General features: G+C 40.6%; 1 protein-coding gene across 1 annotated transcript in view; it reads left to right on the top strand.

Annotated features, from left to right (window-relative positions):
• Positions 1-13,614, top strand: part of NIP7 (nucleolar pre-rRNA processing protein NIP7) — a 46,439-nt gene extending 32,825 nt beyond the window's left edge. Inside the window, exon 5 of the mRNA XM_053914636.2 lies at positions 12,526-13,614. Within this exon, the coding sequence (XP_053770611.1) occupies positions 12,526-12,663 (138 nt within the window). The 3' untranslated portion in view covers positions 12,664-13,614. The remainder of the gene's footprint in view (positions 1-12,525) is intronic.
• Positions 13,615-17,509: the final 3,895 nt, after the last annotated feature.

Genomic DNA, 17,509 nt, shown 5'->3' on the forward strand with positions numbered 1-17,509 from the left:
GAACGCTATAGTAGGGATGTGGGTCTGTGTATAAAATATTGAAAAATAAGTACATGCAGATTATTAAGCACTTTTAAAATTGTGAAATGTAACATACATGAGGAAACTTTATTAAACAAATTTATACTAAAAATTTAAAGCAAAGGCCAGTGTTAACCCTGTCGAGATTAAGAAATAGAGTATGGCTGATACCCCCGAAATCTCTAGACATATAAATCATAATATTTTTTAAATTACAAAAATAACACATATTGTGGTAGAACAACAACAAAAAACCCAAAACAGGTTAACATTTAAATCATCCATAATCCCACATGAAAAAATACGTTGACTTTTAGGTTTATAGCCTTCCAATATTTTGTATACCTATTGCGTGTGTGTGTATTTGCAAAAATGGGATATTATTTATATTTTATATAACCTTCAATTTTCATTTAACATGTAACAAATATCCTTCCATGTCATTAAGTATTTTTTCTGCAGTATCTTTAGCAGCTATTGTATATAGCATTCTAATATTTGGGTGAACCAGAGTTTTCTTTATCTAAACCCCTGCTGTAAGATGTTTAGGTCTTTCAGAATTTTGTAATTCTAGGCAATCTCCATATTAGAAGTCCTTTAAACTGTATAGTTGCACAAATTTATAATTATTTTTCTTAGGATAGTTTCCTCAAAGTGGAATGACTGAGTCAAAGAATACACAGTAGAACACAGATCAGAATATTTCTCTTATCACTCATCAACCTCTTGCTTTTCAACCAAGTGCAGACATCTTATCATGACTCTTAAAGCCTGCAGGGGTCGCCGGTTTGCCAGCCACATTTTGGGCTCATACCTGCACAACTTCCATCATTTCCTCCTCACCTGCTACTCAATCTGCCTAGAGTTGTAGGCTAATTAAATACTTCCTGTTCTTCAAACCTCATTTAAAAGACATTTCATTCTTTCTTGACTTTCTGGGTTAAGTTAAATCCCGCTTGCTGCTCCTCCTTAGCATCTCATATTTAACCCTTCCTGAAATACATTCTCCACAATTAGGTCCCTCCGGGTGGGCACCCTCTTTGCTTGTTCACCCTACGTCCTGGAACCTAACCCAGGACCCAACACATATCTCGAGGTTGGACTGAATTGACTAGGCACATGAGTAAGGCTTCTGATACAAGTTGAAAAACTGTACCATCAAAGAATTATATTTACTGAAATTTAATTCCATGCCTACCAACAGCCTGACATGGGGACATTCTTAGGGCAGCCTCCCATTTCTTATGTATTTGTATCATGATTTGCTAGATACAGAACAACTGACTACATAATCTTATGACTACACAGTATAACTTCCTTGAGTTCTTTTCTCCATTTCCATTCTTGTAGATAGGCCCAGAGAGGACTTTTTAAAAAATCATGGTCCCGCTCTCCTTTGGTACTTTTCTGGTCCAACCCCAGTTCTAAGTCCACCTTCATCCCCATCTTACTGGATACATTCCTGAATCTTACTTTCTTCTTTGCATTTATGTGATGGGTTGGCCACACCGATCTCGGAGAGTCCACTCCCCACTCCTTCTTTGGGTGCGTCATTGTCTATATCTTTCACAGGCAGGGGAGTGAGTTAGGGCATTTCCAGAGGACTGGGTAGGCCTGGAGTGGGTCTTGTATGGAAGTGAGGGCATTGGGTGTGAGTCAAAACTCTCCTAATTTTCATTTTTTTAAACTTAAGGTATAACTTACATAAAGTATATACATATTAAGTGTAAAGCTTGATAAGTTTCCTCCCCATTTTTCAAAGTCCCATCATCATGTGGTTGTCCCAGCATCACTTTCTTCCTTACTCAGGACAAATACCCAACTCTTATCTAACGAATCTGTTTTGAGGAACTTCAGTGTTTCATGCCTTCTCCTTGGGCACCAGCAGGAGGCAGTGTGGCACAGGGAAAAGCCACAGTCAGCATGTTAAGGACCAACAACAGGCCTATTATCCTGGTCCAACAACTTACTGGTTTGAGGGATCATTTTGTAAATTATATAATTGTCCAACCATTATGCTGTACACATGAAACTAATAAAAATAATATTAAATGTCAACTGTAATTTTTTTTTAAAAAACAACTTAACCTCTCAGAGCCTTGTTTTTCCCATCTGCTAAAGAGGAGCAGACTGTCAAATGGACACTTTATAGGCTTGTAGTGAAGATGAAATGAGATTAGGCCTGTAAATGATGTCTGACATATGTCAATTAAATTAACAAGGTTTTAAAAATAATAATATGCAGTATCATGGAGAGTGCTGTGAAACAGGATTTTCAGCCAGAGAACAACTCAGAAACAAAACAAACAGCAAGAGCCATAAAGATTCCATATTTTAGAAATTTGTCCTATGGAAATAATCATAAATGAGCACCAAGATTGAAGTATAAGGATTTTTATCATAGCATTACTTATAAAGTATAGAAAATTAGAACTGAAATCTGGTAGTAAAAATGTTAAGTAAGTCATGGTGTGTTCATAGTAAGGAATTTTATTCTGTGATAAAAAGTATTCCCCTATAAAAATAAACAAATAATTGTATACACAAAGATTAGTTAATGCTCAAGATATAATAAGAGAAAAAGGAAAGAAATATGTAATGTTACAACAAACTTATAGAAGTAATAATAATAAATTGTGAGCATTTGCTGGTTATCACTCACTATGCTAGGGTGTTTTACACCTGATATTTTAGTTAATCTTCACAAAAAGCTGCATTTATTTTGCCAGTTTTACAGGTGAGTGGCATGAGGTTCCAAGAGGTTAAGTGACTTGCCCAAGATATCAGAATGATTAGATGTCTGAGTCTGGACTTTCGGCCAAGATGGAGGTGTTGGTAGACACACTGTCTCCTCGCACAACCAAAACAAGGACAACAACAAATTTAAAAACAAAAAACAACCAGAACTGACAGAAAATCAAACCATATGGAAGTCCGACAACCAAGGAGTTAAAGAAGAAACATTCATCCAGACCGGTAGGAGGGGCAGAGGCAGGCAAGCAGGGTGGAGAGGACTCATCACAAGGCAGCGACTGGCAGATTGGGTGGCCCCACATTCATGTGCAGAAAAACCAGGAGGAACAACTGGGGAGAGAGACAGACCTCACAACCCAGGGCTCCAGTGCCTGGGTATAAAGCTTCAAACCTCTGACTGAAAATACCTGTGGGGGTTGAGGCAGCAGTGGGAGAAACTCCCAGCCTCACAGAGTTCGTTGGAGAGACAGGGCCCTAGAATGTACACAAACCCACCCACCTGGGGAGTCAGCACCAGAAGGGCCCAATTTGATTGTGGGTAGTGGGGGGAGTGACTGAAAACCAGCAGAGAGCAGAGCAAGCAGCCTTGTTCCTTCTATGATCCCTCCCCCACAGACTGCATCACAACACAGCCACATGGTTGCCCTGCACTGGTGAACACCTAAGGCTCCACCCCTTACTACGTAACAGGCACGCCAAGACAAAAAAAAAAAAAAAAGGCCCAAATGAAAGAACAGATCAAAGCTCCAGAAAAAATGCAACTGAGCAACAAAGAGATAGCCAACCTATCATACAGTTCAAAACACTGGTAATGCTCCAGGAACTCACTGGGTACTTCAACAGCATAAAAAAGACCCAGGCAGCAATGAAGGTTGCATTATGTGAAATAAAGAAAAATGTACAGGGAACCAGCAGTGATGGGAAGAAACCAGGACTCAAATCAATGGTTTGGAGCAGAAGGAAGAAAGAAACATTCAACCAGAACAGAATGAAGAAACAAGAATTCAAAAATAATGAAGAGAGATTTCAGCTGTTTCCAGTTTGGGCAATTACAAAGAAGGCTGCTATGAGCATTCTTGTTTAAGTAAAAAGCAAAAAACCAGTAGTCTCCCCTTACCCACAGTTTTGCTTTCCTTGGTTTCAATTACCCACAGTCAACTGCAGACCAAAAATATTAAACGGAAAATGACAGAAATAGTTCGTGTTTTAAATTGTGCGCCATTCTGAGTAGTGTGATGGGGTCTTGTGCCATCCTGCTCCATCTCACCCCCCACGTGAATCATCCCTTCGTCCAGCGCGTCCACACTGGATACACTACCCACCTGTTAGTCGTTTGCTAGCCATCTCATTTATCAGACCCCCTGTCACAGTGTCACACTGCTTGTGTTCAAGAGCCCTTATTTTACTTAGTAATGGCCCCAGAGTGCAAGAATGGTCAAGCTGGCAACTCAGACATGCAAAAGAGCGTCTGTGAAGTGCTTTCTTTAAGTGAGAGGTGAGTAAAATGCAAGAAGAGATTTTGAGAGAGAACAACCACATTCATATTACTTTTATTACAGTATATTGTTGTAATTGTTCTATTTTTATTAGTGTTTTAATCTTTTACTGTGTCTAAATTATAGATTAAACTTTATCATAGGTAGGGACGTATACAGGAAAAAAACATAGTATGAATAGGGTTTGGTACTATTCGCAATTTCAGGCGTCCAGTGGAGGTCTTGGAACATAACCCCGCAGAGAAGGAGGGCCTAGTATAAGATGAAAACTTTTGGAGGTCAACTTTAAGATGTGCAAGGAGATGCATATTATTAGGCGGTGGTTTCTTTTTCTTTTTCTTATGTAATGCAACATACAAACAAAAGAATGCCAAACTGTTTTCCAAAGTACTTGTACCATTTAACACGGCCGCCTTAGCCTAATATTGCAACAATCTGAGGAGCGTATAGCTGTGTTTGTTGCAAATATCTTTTCTCACTCTGTGGTTTATCTTAGTGGAGTATACTTATGAACCAAAGTATGTAAGTTTGGTTTAATTGAATCTGTCATTGTTTTCCTTTATTACGAGAACTGTTTGTGACTTGTTTAATAAATCCTTTCCTATTCATAAGTCTTGAAGATAGTTTCATGTATTATCTTCTGAAAATTTGTAGATGTTTGCCTTTTGCATTTGTCTCTTTTTCCATCTGGATCTGGTTTGTGTATGGAGTGAAGCAGAGTCCAATTTCATTTTTTTTTCCATATGGGTATCCAGCTATCCCAACACTATTTGTTAAAAAAATCTTTTTCTACTCTCTGTAGTACTTCCTTTGTTATAAATTATGTGGCCTTAAGTATGTGTCTGTTTCTAGGGGTATACAGTTTTCAAAATTATTTTGATGGAATGTGCAAGCAGAAATTATGAAGACCACTCTACGACACTGTGTGGGCTTTATCCAGTTATTTAACTTCTCTGAGTTCCCTGCTCAGCTGAGAGAATAAAATGGGGTCAGTAAAGCAGCTAGAAGCTCAGACTTGATAAGCCTCAGGGAGCAGCAGTAATAGATTTTATGCGTGTGTATTTTTTAATTTTTTCTGTTGTTATGTTTCAAGTGCTATGGAATACATGGAAACACCACCTGCTTTGGGGGCAGGAACTGCCAGAGGACATGACATTTGGGTGGGTTGTGAATGACAGTGGAATCTGTCATCTCTTTTTATGACTGTGATCTGTTGGCTGTCCATGGCGCATTTCCCATGTGTGTTTTGTTTATATTATGTTTTATCTGGGTTAGAAGGGCCCAGAGGGAAAGGACTGTGCTGTGCCCCACGTGTTAGCTTGTGGTGACCCCCCGCAGCAGTTGCCTAAGACCTAGAATTGTGCTGACTTCTTGTTTGTTACACACACAGACGTGTCACGGAGGACAGGGCTGGGTCTTTGTAAAATTCCTGCCACTGTAGTGCTGCAGGATTCCTGAGTTTCACCCACACACTGCTCCCTCCCCAAGCCCCAGCCACCCGCCAACACACTCACACCAACAAACTCACCCACTCGCCCCCAGCACCACCACCCATGGGAGTGGTGAAATCCATAACCACTCCTTCTGTACAGTCTTGCCTCTGGGAGAAAGAGAGCATAGGGTCTTGTATACACTGTAGGCATTTGATAAGCATCTGGTGAATAACAGATGAGTAACTACATTAAGATTAGGATATGCGAGCATGTTTCCATCTGCTACAGTGTAGCAGGAAATGGGTAGATTATGCGGCTGGCTATTCTCAGTCATGTGTGTACATCAGAATCACAGGGGTGGGCGTGGAGTACAGAGCCACCTTCCTCCCTCCCGCACTGAACTAGAACAAAGAAGAGATGTGCAGAAAGGAGCTATTTTAAATGAACTGTTTGGGAGATTCCGGTTTTGATGCCCAGGCAGGTATGGGAATGGAAGAATTGCTAAACATCTGAATCCATTCTTCCTCAAAAGTACTTTGGCAGTATTTATCAAAACTTAAAATTCACACGCCTTTGCACCTACACCTCTTTCTAGACTTTGTCCTATGCCCAAAAGTAAAGGCACAAAAATACTCAGGGCAGCATTTTTGAAACTCAGAAATATTTGAGACTAGGAAAATGTCCATTCATGCTTTAAACTTATTTTATTATTACAGGGATACCCCAGAGACATTGCAGGTTTGGTTCCAGACCACAGTATACAGCCAGCATCCCAAAAAAGTGATTTGTAATCTTTCTTCTGTCTGGGGGTCTTGCTTTCATTTTGTAAAAAAACCCCCGCAACAACATCTGTGAAGCACAATAAAACGAAAAATGCCTCTTTTCTCATCACCCGGAGACAGCAGTGAGTAACAACAACAAAATAATAAAATCCCTACTCTTACAGAGATTTACGTTTTGGTCCATCAAAGGAGGACTGAATAAATAATTTATGATGGAATGTAATAAATTACTCCATTGGAATATTATTCTGCCACATGAAAAGGAACACAGTTGGTCAGTATTTACTGCTTTGAAAAGATGTTCAAGACCTTTCTTTAAAAATATAGGAAGTTTTCGGATTTTCTACCTATTCAAAAGCAATAAAACAAAGAAAAAGAAGAAAAGCAAGTTACAAAACTGTGTATAGCATTGTCCTATTTGTATATAAAATATGTCATGTGCACAAATATATATGTATATACAGAATATATACGTAAGTGAAAACATTGTGGCAGAATGCTACAATTTTTTACTTTTCTAAAAAATTAAAGTGTGCTAAAGGCTTATTTGCTACTGTTTTTCAGAACAAAAATAAAGTTACTGGGCATTTGGGAATGCTTGGAAAAATATATGGTCTACTGTGTATGTTAAAAACTCAAGGTAAGCATTCAAAAAATGAAAACATTGTCAGTAGTTTCTTAGCCGTAGTGGGGAAAATGCAGAAAGCTTTTCTAGTTCAATGGGATGCAGGAAACGAGGAAGCAAAGAAACAAAAACAAATGAAAGTGAACAGGAAATCAAAACTAAAAGAGTAAAAATAATTTTAAATTGATGAATAATCCAAAACATTGAAAATGGAATAAACTCACTATAAAAATAAGAGATTGTACAATTAAATTGAATTTTTTAAATCTAGGCATAGTCTTCTTACAGAAGATACACGTAAAATAAAGCCACCCGGATGGGCTGAAACAAAAGGGCTGGTAAAATTTGTCTCATACAAACGATAACAATAATTATCCTAAGAAAAGCAGTATCAATTCCATACAAAATACAATTTGTGGCAGAAACATTTTATGGCTAAGGAAAGAACTTATAATAAGAGGAATATATAGTACTGATGGACTTGTATGTACCTAAAAAATAGCCTTGAAATTTAGAAGACAAACATTAACTTATGTAAGGAAAAAGGACAAACCTATAATCAGATGAGGGGATTTTAACACATCTCTAGAAGATACTAATTGGTTACATAGTTGTTTAAAAAAAAGGTAAGGATATAGAAATAAAAAATAAAATGAACAAATTTCATGTAACGGATTATTTTCAAAAATAACAGCATAGTAAGTGATAGAACCTACAAATTAAAAAAAATACATAACAGACCACATTCATCCTCAGGCTATAGTGAAATTTGTTGAGAACCTAAAAACTAATAAGAAAAGCAAAATAAATAAATAAATAATGCAAGTACTAATAAAATAATAAATAATATGCAATCACATTTAAAAACCACAATGTTCTCCTCAATAATTTTGTGAATTAATTGAAAAGGAAACCACAGTGAAAATGCATAATTTAAGGCCAGAATGATAATACATTTATATTACATATCAAAATTTGTGGGATGAAGCAAAAAGTCATTAGGAACACATTTTGTAGGCTTAAATGTAGTTTTGAGGAAGAAATTTTGAAAACAAATGAGAAAACCACTCGACTCAAGTTAGCAAGAGAACAGAGTGAATATTAAAAGAGTAGAAGGAAGGAATTTGAAATAATAGAATGAGAAAGTAATGAAGTATAAAAGAAAGGAAGAAAGAAAGAAAGGGAAGAAAATTAACAACAGTTACCCCTGGGAAGTATAATTGAAGAAGGGAAATTTTTGCTTTTCCCTTTATTCCATTTTATGCTGTTTAAACTTTTTAACCTAAGGAAATATTACTTTTATAACTTTTTTTGACTTAAAAAAATTCCACAGAACCTTGAGAGCCTGTAAGACTTTAAAGTTCCAGCAGGGGGCAGCAGTGATTCTCAAATATTTCTGACGTCAGCCCAACACTGAGGCTTAGTGTTTACAGATTCTTAATTTCAGGCCCAGATACTGTACTTGGATCACCAGACCATAAAGGAAACAAAAAGCAATACCTCGCTTTAAGGTGCTGTAGGTATTGTTGTTGACAAAATATTTTCTCTACAGATCTTTATTAACATCTGTACGAGTCTAAACTGCATTTTCCTTTTCTGGAGCTCAGAGTTTTCTTATTCATTAAAATCATACCGTTTGATGAGACAATCTTAAAAGGTCTCTCTTCAGCTCTAAAATTCTATGGCTTTAAGAATCTAAGTCAGCATCAGGAAGAAACAAGCCCCAGTGCCCTCTGATATTAATTGGCTTATCAAAGAATCTGCTTTACAGCCCTTGGCTGATCAGGATGAATTATTACCAGTTTATCTTCAGTGTAGATCAAAGAACCCTCTTTTGGAGGGGAGAGGAGGATGTTGGTATTTATTCAATTTGCTGAGGGAGAAAAAAGGAGAACTCTCCCACTCTATAAATGTTTAGTGTGTGTGTAAAGGTCGTAGGTCTGGTGTTTAGAAATTACACACAGGCTTACGAAAGAATCTGTACTAGGTTGGCCAAATTAAACAGCAGGCAGTTGTAGAGAAATAAACACAAGTTAACATTTAACCACAAGTCCCTGTATTTGCTGCTTGGTCTTTCTCAACAGGAGGGGCCTGAGAGGGTCAGCAGGCTGCTTGCTGGCTACTCTAGTGAGACCCTGGGCTCCTCTGAGAACTCTCCCACCCACCACATTTCTCAAATATATATTTAAGCAATTTAATACTTTATGTATTTAAGCATCTGAATCATAAACTTTTCCAGCTTTGACTTCATGCCCCAACAGCGGTTCTTTTTTTATAGATAACCCTTTGCAAATTGCAAAATGTATTATAATTTTCTTTCAACATTGGCACAGGGCTACACAGCTAATACGTGGCTGAAACAGGATCCAAACCTGTGGCTGGCTCCAAGACCCTCACTCTTGACCCTGGCACTATATGAGATGAGAGGACTCACTTCATCTGCGTGTTCCCTGGAAGCAGTTGAATGCTGCAACGTAGCGGGGATAAGCGTATGAAGCGAATGAATGATCGCTGTGTCACAAAGCTCCGTCCAGCTCACACGTGTTAAGCACTCACTGTGTGCTAGTCTTTGCCAGGTGTTGGGGGTAAGAGTGTCAAAAGATGAGGTAGACTTGGTCATCACGCTTTAAGAAGCTTCTGGCGTGCTCTCCCTCGAGTACACCCACACCTTGCTTCCCTCCCCCCACTTCTTTCCTCAGGCGTGTATCTTGGCTTGCTTTCTCCCAAGCTCTAAAGGTTCCCAGGAGACTTGCAACCAGGGGAGCAGCTGGCAGGGGCAGCTGGTCCTGGGCTCACCACCCTGAACCTGTCTCCAAGGGCCCTCCTTTTGCCTCTGTAACTTGTTTCCTGAGTCCACACACCCCAGCTGGCTCACTCCTTCTGCCTCTGTGACTTTCTTTCTAAAGGGCCAAGGCAGCCCCACCTCAGCGCAGTCCTTTCACTGTGATCTTGCCTCTTCTATTTTAAGCCCTTGCTTTGTTTCATGGTCCCTAGCTTTAATAAACGTACTCTCAAAATAAAAATTAAAAAAACCCAACTTCTAGGTTTTGGAGGAGTGAGGGGCCACCAAATAAGCAAACATAACATGTGAAAAATAATAGGGAAACACAGATAAGGAAAGAGAAATGAAAGCAGCGTGGCAGGACGGTTACATCCCTGGGCTGTGGAGTCCAGTTCTTAGCTGTGGGACCTCGAGTCCTCGGCTTCCTCATCTGTAAAATGGGGATAGCCTTTAGTAAAGGTAATTGCTGTGAGGGTTACATGATTTAATGCATTATTAAGTTTCTTAGCATTGACCCTGGCAGATGGGAAGACTTGTTAAACATGTTAGTTGATGATATTGTTTGATAAAGTATAAACAAAATCAGAATCATGTCTACAACCACATTTCAGGAATGTCGATGCCCCTTTCTTAGGTTATTCTGAATTTCTCTGAGGTTTGTTCTTCTTCCTGACATGCTTATCTTTTGATCCTATAAGAATGTTTCTGGGAGATAATGATGAGGCAAAGGGGTCCCAGACCCAGACCAAGCCCTTGGGCTGCAACGCAGGGAACGGGAGCCGAAGCAGGAGCAGACCTCATGACGGGCAAATCAGGAGACTCAGCCCGGAGTGTTGTTTAGAAAATTTCTAGGACCTACTCCCCACAATTTCCACTCTGCTCCAAACTGAATTTCAATACATGCTGTACTGGTATTTTAATGTAACTATAACCATGGGAAGGTTTTTACATGATTTTATCCTGCAATCAATTCCCTTCCCAACCAGCTTATTTATTGTTTTCTCTCAAATACTGACTCACCTCTTTTATCCTCAGTCAAGGACATCGCTTTGATATGCTACAGTGGCTGCCCCTCCAACTAATGAATCTTGGCGTGAGGGCATGTGAGACCTTTCAACTGAAACCCTCTGCCTTCTGAGAGCTGTACCTGAGCCAACACTTCTCCTCTCCTCTCCTCTAAAAACCAACTGAAAACTCACCTCCTTCTGGAAGCTGATCCTGCTGAGTTCTTTACTTTTCCACTCTGTGCCCTGCCACAGAACGGCAACTGGGCTTGTCAGAACCTAACGAGGGAGGTGCTCTCACCTCTTTGAAGTGTGCGTGTAAGTCCTGGTTCCTCCCGTGGGGGCAGCATGGATTTGTGGAGAGGGCAGGGACCCTGGGACCTGGCATGAATTCATACAGCAGCACCACCCCTGAGTTCTCAAATTCATTTGGCTGTCCTTTGTCACCTTGGGACTGCTGCTTTATTCTCGGGGGTTGTCGTCTTCCATCCTGGCCTCTCCAGGCTGCTGTCCCTTCCCTGCTTCACTTTACCTCTCTCCAAGAGTGGGCAGAAGGCCCTCACTTAATTTCACAAAGCACAACCAAGACCAGTTTGTGTGCCCCACCACTTCCTGTAGCATCCTCATCTGTCAAATGGGGGCCATTAGAGGCCTTTCTGACTGAATTCTTGTACGAATGAAATAGGAGCTCAGGCATGTTGACGGAACTTGGCATACGGTAGGTAGTGGCAGATTCTTTAGATGGTTCTTTCCAAATCCATTCCAATCCCTTTTCTAGCTCGCTTCCTGGACCGCAGAGGCTGGAAAACTAAACACTACATTTCTCAAACTCCCTTGCAGCTGCGGTTGTGTTTGTGATTTAGATTCCACTGTGTCAGACTTTAGAACCATGAGTTATGTGGCGGGAGAAGCAGGTGTGAAACATCCATTTTGCTGGTGCTGATTATGGCAAAGGCAACATGATTCTGGAGCCAGCAGCTGCGGTGGCAGCTTAGCAGTCCTGAAGTTTCTGGATGGTGGCAGAGACTGCAGCTTGCTTGTCAACCAGTTCCAGAGCGTAATTTTAGAAGTGTAATTTCATTCCTGCATGTTTAACCTCGAGCCTATTTCTTAAGTTTCCTAAGGATTCTGTGAGCTACCCAAACCCTCCACTGAATCCCTTTGTGCTTAAGTTAGTGAGAGAGGAACCTGTTGGCTGCAACCAAGAAAACTGACCAACACCTAAGTGATCAATAAATGTGGGCTGCTCTTATTCTTTTGAGACTTTGTCGAAGGCTTGGTAATGAAGTAAGTAATTACATTTCAAGAAAGAAAGTTAAAAACTTGCAAATAGATAATTTCTAGAGTACACTGTCTCATACACAGGACTTTCTTTAATGATGGGTATGTTCTGTATTTGCACCCAGCATGGGAGCCACTTGTAACATGTGGCTTTGAGCACTTGAAATGTGGCTATTGTGACTGGGGGAGGGACTTTTAAATTTGATTTCAATTCACTTACATTTAAAATTAAATAATCACATGTAGCTGGTGCTACTGTGTTGGACTGGGCAGTCCTCGAGTGCGTGAGCCTGGCCCTTCCACAGGGTCTTTTATTTATTTATTTATTTATCCTCACCTGAGGACAGAGAGAGAAGGAGGAAGAGAGAGAAACACTGATGCGAGAGAGAAACATCAACTGGTTGCTTTCCTGTATGTATGTGCCTGGGCCTGGGACTGCAGGCGCCCAGACTGGGATCAAACCACAACCTACGTATATGCCCTGACTGGGAATTGAACCTGCGACCCCTCAGTTACAAGACGATGCTCCAAACAACTGAGCCACACCAGCCAGGGCCACAGGGGTCTTTTATAGCGCGCGTGCTCTTGCTCTCTCTCTCTCTCTCTCTCTTTCTATCTCTCTCAGCAAGAAACTTCTTCAATCAGTTTTCTCTCAGTCCCTAGTCTCAGGCCACATCTTAATAATCTACAGAAGCGGAACACGCCCAGGCCAAAGACAACTTTTACATGGTAAGTTTAGGGTCTTACTGTCTTCAACTTCCATTCTAAGATTCCATACTGACTTTTTATTTGCACAGTTCACTGAAGAGTTTTGCTGAAATGCAATCTATCTCAAAAGACAACTCTCACCCTTCACTTACAAAAAGAAAATGATTTTTTGTATTAAAAAAATACATATTTCCCATCATTTCTAGGTAGTAAGTTTCTAAAAATATTGGGGTCCTGTATCAGTTAGACAAGTGGTTCTCACAGTCTGTGGCATATTAGAATCACCATAATAATGTAATTTATTGCCAGCCATTCTCCAGCCCAATTAAATTAGCATTGTGGGTAATGATGAAAGGGAAGCAAAACTTTATTTGCAAGCAACACTAATGTTCTTAAAGGGAAGAATGTATTCCTATATTAACCAGTAATTAAAAGTTAATAAAGATAGAACAAAATGATGGTAGTATTTAAAAAGGGGTAATTTATTGTGAGATAAGATAAATAATTATAAACTTGTTATTTAAAGCCAAACTTCCCCTCCCCCCATTTTGGTTGACTAGTGACCATAAGGGGACTTCTCATAATCATAGGACAATCATCCAACAACTCTGGGAAGCTTCTGGAATACAAACATTCACAAAGAGCACAGATTCCAGTCAGGCTCCTTTTCCATATTGTCACTTTCACATGTTCTATGAATAAACCCAAATAATAAACCAGAAATGTTTTATGGACCTTCCTTCCCCTACTACCAAACAAATGGACAACCCAGGGGAAGCTGGGGAAAAAAGACAAGAGGTGTCCAAGTTCAGTGTCAGATGGCCTCTTTATTATGCTCCCCTTCCCTCCACCTCCAAACACACAGATGTTCCCTGTGAATGAACTTGGCTCTGTGTGATTCACACCAGAATGGGACGGTCCCAAAAAGTTTGAAGAGAGGAACTTGCACTTCCTGAAATGATTTTTCTCTTGACATTAATTCAAATTTAGGAAGGAGCTGCTTAAGTCTTTTATAAATACCCGCGAAACATATGTCACTCAAGATTGATTTTATTTCCTTCTGTTTTCTCTGTGCCTCTTTTATCCTGCCCGAGTGCCGCTGTGACTTCGGTTCACCACTGCCCTGAGTGGCAGCTGGGAGCTGGCCCTTTCCTCCTGCCCTGATTAAAAAATGGTTGGGTGCTTCCCACTGCTCCAGGGCCCAGGTGCTTGAAAATACTGCCAAATACTTCTTCCAACTTAAAAAAAAAATGTAATTATATCCATTAATTCTGGATTAGGTAGCACATTTCAATAATTTAAAAGTTCAGAAGATACAAAGAGCATGAAGTAACATTTGTTCTTCTATCCATGCCCCTCCTTCCCTGTCCCCTTCCCCAACGCCACCAGTTGCTGGTGTATCTGCTCCGAGATAGATATTTTGTGCATATTTCAAAGAACACATTTACACTACCTTACTCCTTTTTGTTCTTTTACGTATGATAACACACCACACAAGTATATTTTCCCTTTGTTTGTTTTTTCTCTCGCTTCTTCCATTAGGACGGGAGCTCTACAAGGGAAGGGATTTTATTTTGTGCCATGCTGTTGCCTCAGTGTGGAGAGGGGTGCCCGGCACACCGCGGTTGCCCCACACAGATCTTTGAGTGAGTGAACGAACACACTGTTCTGTGTCTGGCTTTCTTCACTTTGGGGATCACCTCATTTCAGTACATGAGAAACCTCCTCATTTTTTTTTCAAGACTATAGTGTCCCATTGTCTAGACTCATTATAGTTTATTTAATCAGATCCCTACTAATGGGTATTAGTTTGTTTCTAATCCTTGGCTTTGAAAAATAATCTTGCCATTTTTATTCTTGTACAAACATGCCACACGTGTGAGTATATCTGTCTGTAAGAGAAACTCTTAAGTGCAGGATGGCTGGGTCCAAGGGTGAGGTATGGGGTATTTTTTGCCAACTTCTCTTTCACCCAAAGCACCTTGCGGTGTTTAAATAGCATTACCACAGTCGATGGCAGTTACCTTAAGCCTATTCTAGGGAAATGTATCATGAATGAAATTGTCCTGGTTAGGCCCGAATGTATTAACCTCACCTTATTTCCCCATATCCAACAGGAAAACCCCATGCAAGTTGGAACAACACAGGTGAGTCTCGAAAACATAACATAGAAAGAAAGAAGTACACACAAAAAAGTTCACACTGTGTCATTCCATTCATGTGCTGGTAAATCAAGAATAAATGAGTCTGTAGTTACAGAAATTAGAGCAGCGCTGCCTGAGGCCAGTGGGGCGGGGGGGCGGGGGGGGCATTGACTGGAAAGGGAAACTATGGAACTTTCTGAAGAGCCGGAAAAGTTTATATCCTGATTCGGGGGGTGGATGTTTGCAATTGTCGAAATGTGACCTATACATTAAAATGTAGCCATTTTATTTTATGTAAATTATACCTCAATTTTAAAAACTTGGAAGAACTGTACTGGGAGGACATAATGTGTTATTATCTGTAGATTCCAGTCATGCTGGCCTTTTAAAAATTCTTCAAACACATCATGCTTTTCCCCATATGACAGCTTGCATACGTGCTGCTCCCACTGCCTGGAGTACGCTTTCCTCCCCCTTCCCAACACACAAGCACATCCACTCACTGCCCCCCCCACACACACATACAGCTATCCTTTTATAATTCACTGTGTGTCAAACTGCATATAGCATCCAAAATAGCTGGAAGGATCCATATACTGTTATAACCTGTATCACCTTGCAAAACTCAGGTATAAGAAATTGTACGTTTCTCAATTTGGGGAGACTCAAACTTAAATGCATCTCTGTGTCTTTCTAGGAGGTGAGGGTGATACAATCACGATCATTTCTGGCCACACTTCCCACTTGGCCTCTTGAGATTAGAGAAATGTCTGGGGTTTAGGAAATTCAGAAAAATTGGAGAAGGGCCTCTGATCCACCTGGCGTCACTGAGATGCGCCTTGTTGTGTGTGATTTACTAGAAGGTGAAAGGCTCAGATTCAGTGTCAAGCTCAGTCATCAGGACTTTCTTGGAGGGTTCTCAGACCTAAGAGGTGCTAAGCGCTCAGTCTTCCTGGGGCACCGGCCATTCCCATTCTGCCACCTTCTGAGCTCTGCACGGGTTTGGGGTGGGAGTCTCTGTCACTCTGGAACTTTTCCTCTCCATCCTGCCAGTGGATTTGCACTGTAGAAACCCATCCTGTTGAGAACAGGTGAGAGAAGGCTAGAGGGGACTTGGGGAGACCCATTAAAGCTGGTAAGTCTCTAGGTTGGGCTCTATCTCAGCTTCTATTAAATAGCAAATGGGAAAACTGGGAAAGGGGAAAGACATGCGTTTTTTTTTCCCCCCCAAGCTTCTAAGAGTTTTGCAAACAATTAGAGTAATTAAAAGTTCTCAGAAGTAGCCGATGGTGCCCTTTTCACCGAGGGAATGTGGGCCAAGCATGATATATTAAAAGAGAAGGAGCTGTTCTATTGAAGTTAAAAATAATCTTCTGTCACATGGCTAATTTGTTGGAATGCAGCAATTAAAGGGCTGTGAGCAGAAGGAGAGCTGGAAGCAGCTGGGGAGCTCACAGGCGGAGTGCATGCCCTGGGGATTGTTTGCAGAGAGAAAAAACAGTGTCACAGATGACTTAGGGCACCTTATCAGAAAACCCACAAAAGGGCCAGGAAGAAGGAAAAGTGGGGTCATTTAGAGCTGTGACCTTTGGGCTTATCAGACAGTGGCGGGATGGGTCAGGACTTGTCACCTGTGCTCCGGGATACTGATTCACTCAGCAAGGATGAAGGCCTTCCAGTCCCCCCTGCACTTTGAAAACCATGCCTTTGAATCCATTTCAAAGGAACACAGAGCCGAAAGGAGCCCTTTGATCCTAAATCCATGGGAAAGCCAATCTACATGGTCTTGAGCAGAAAAGCTCAGAGCAGGAATACAAACCCTAGTTTGGTGAGTTAGGGGTTAAGTTTTGGAAACTGTTTTGGGGGGAGGGAATTTTTGAGTTGAAAGAGTTTGTTTGTTTTTAAGTTATCTGGTATAACACCTGAATTTTCCAGGTGAGGCAACAAGCTCAGAGAGGCTGATTTGCTCTAGGTCATTCAATCAGCAGGTAACAAGCTAGATTCCAATCCAGCTCTTTGGACAGAGTGGGCAGACATGGTGGTTAGGAATTGCAGGAATAAGACTGCCCTGCTTGTGGAATCCTGGCTCTGTGAGTTGTAGGACGGTCTCACCAAGTTCCTAATCTCTCTCAGTCTCAGTTTTACCCTCTGTAAAATGGGAATCACAATAGTACCTAAAATTGTTATAATGTATGTAAAGGGTTCAGTGTAACATCTAGCCTGGAGTAAATGATTACAATGTTAGCTGTTACCATCCTATAGCTTTTTTGCTTTTTCTTTACCACCGCAGATCAGGTTGGTGCCTTCGCAGGCCAACTTGTGCAGACACATTCTCTTTGGTTTGGGCAGGATTCTCTTTCTCCTTTCCACCTCCAACTCTCATTCATGGTATATAAAGAAAAAGAGGACTAGTCGCTCTCTCCTAGCATTTCCTGCATTTTAACACACCCATGTTACTTGTTTTCTCTCAAGTTACGTG

The sequence above is a fragment of the Desmodus rotundus genome, chromosome 12 (genome assembly GCF_022682495.2).
Source record: "Desmodus rotundus isolate HL8 chromosome 12, HLdesRot8A.1, whole genome shotgun sequence".
NCBI lineage: Eukaryota > Metazoa > Chordata > Mammalia > Chiroptera > Phyllostomidae > Desmodus > Desmodus rotundus.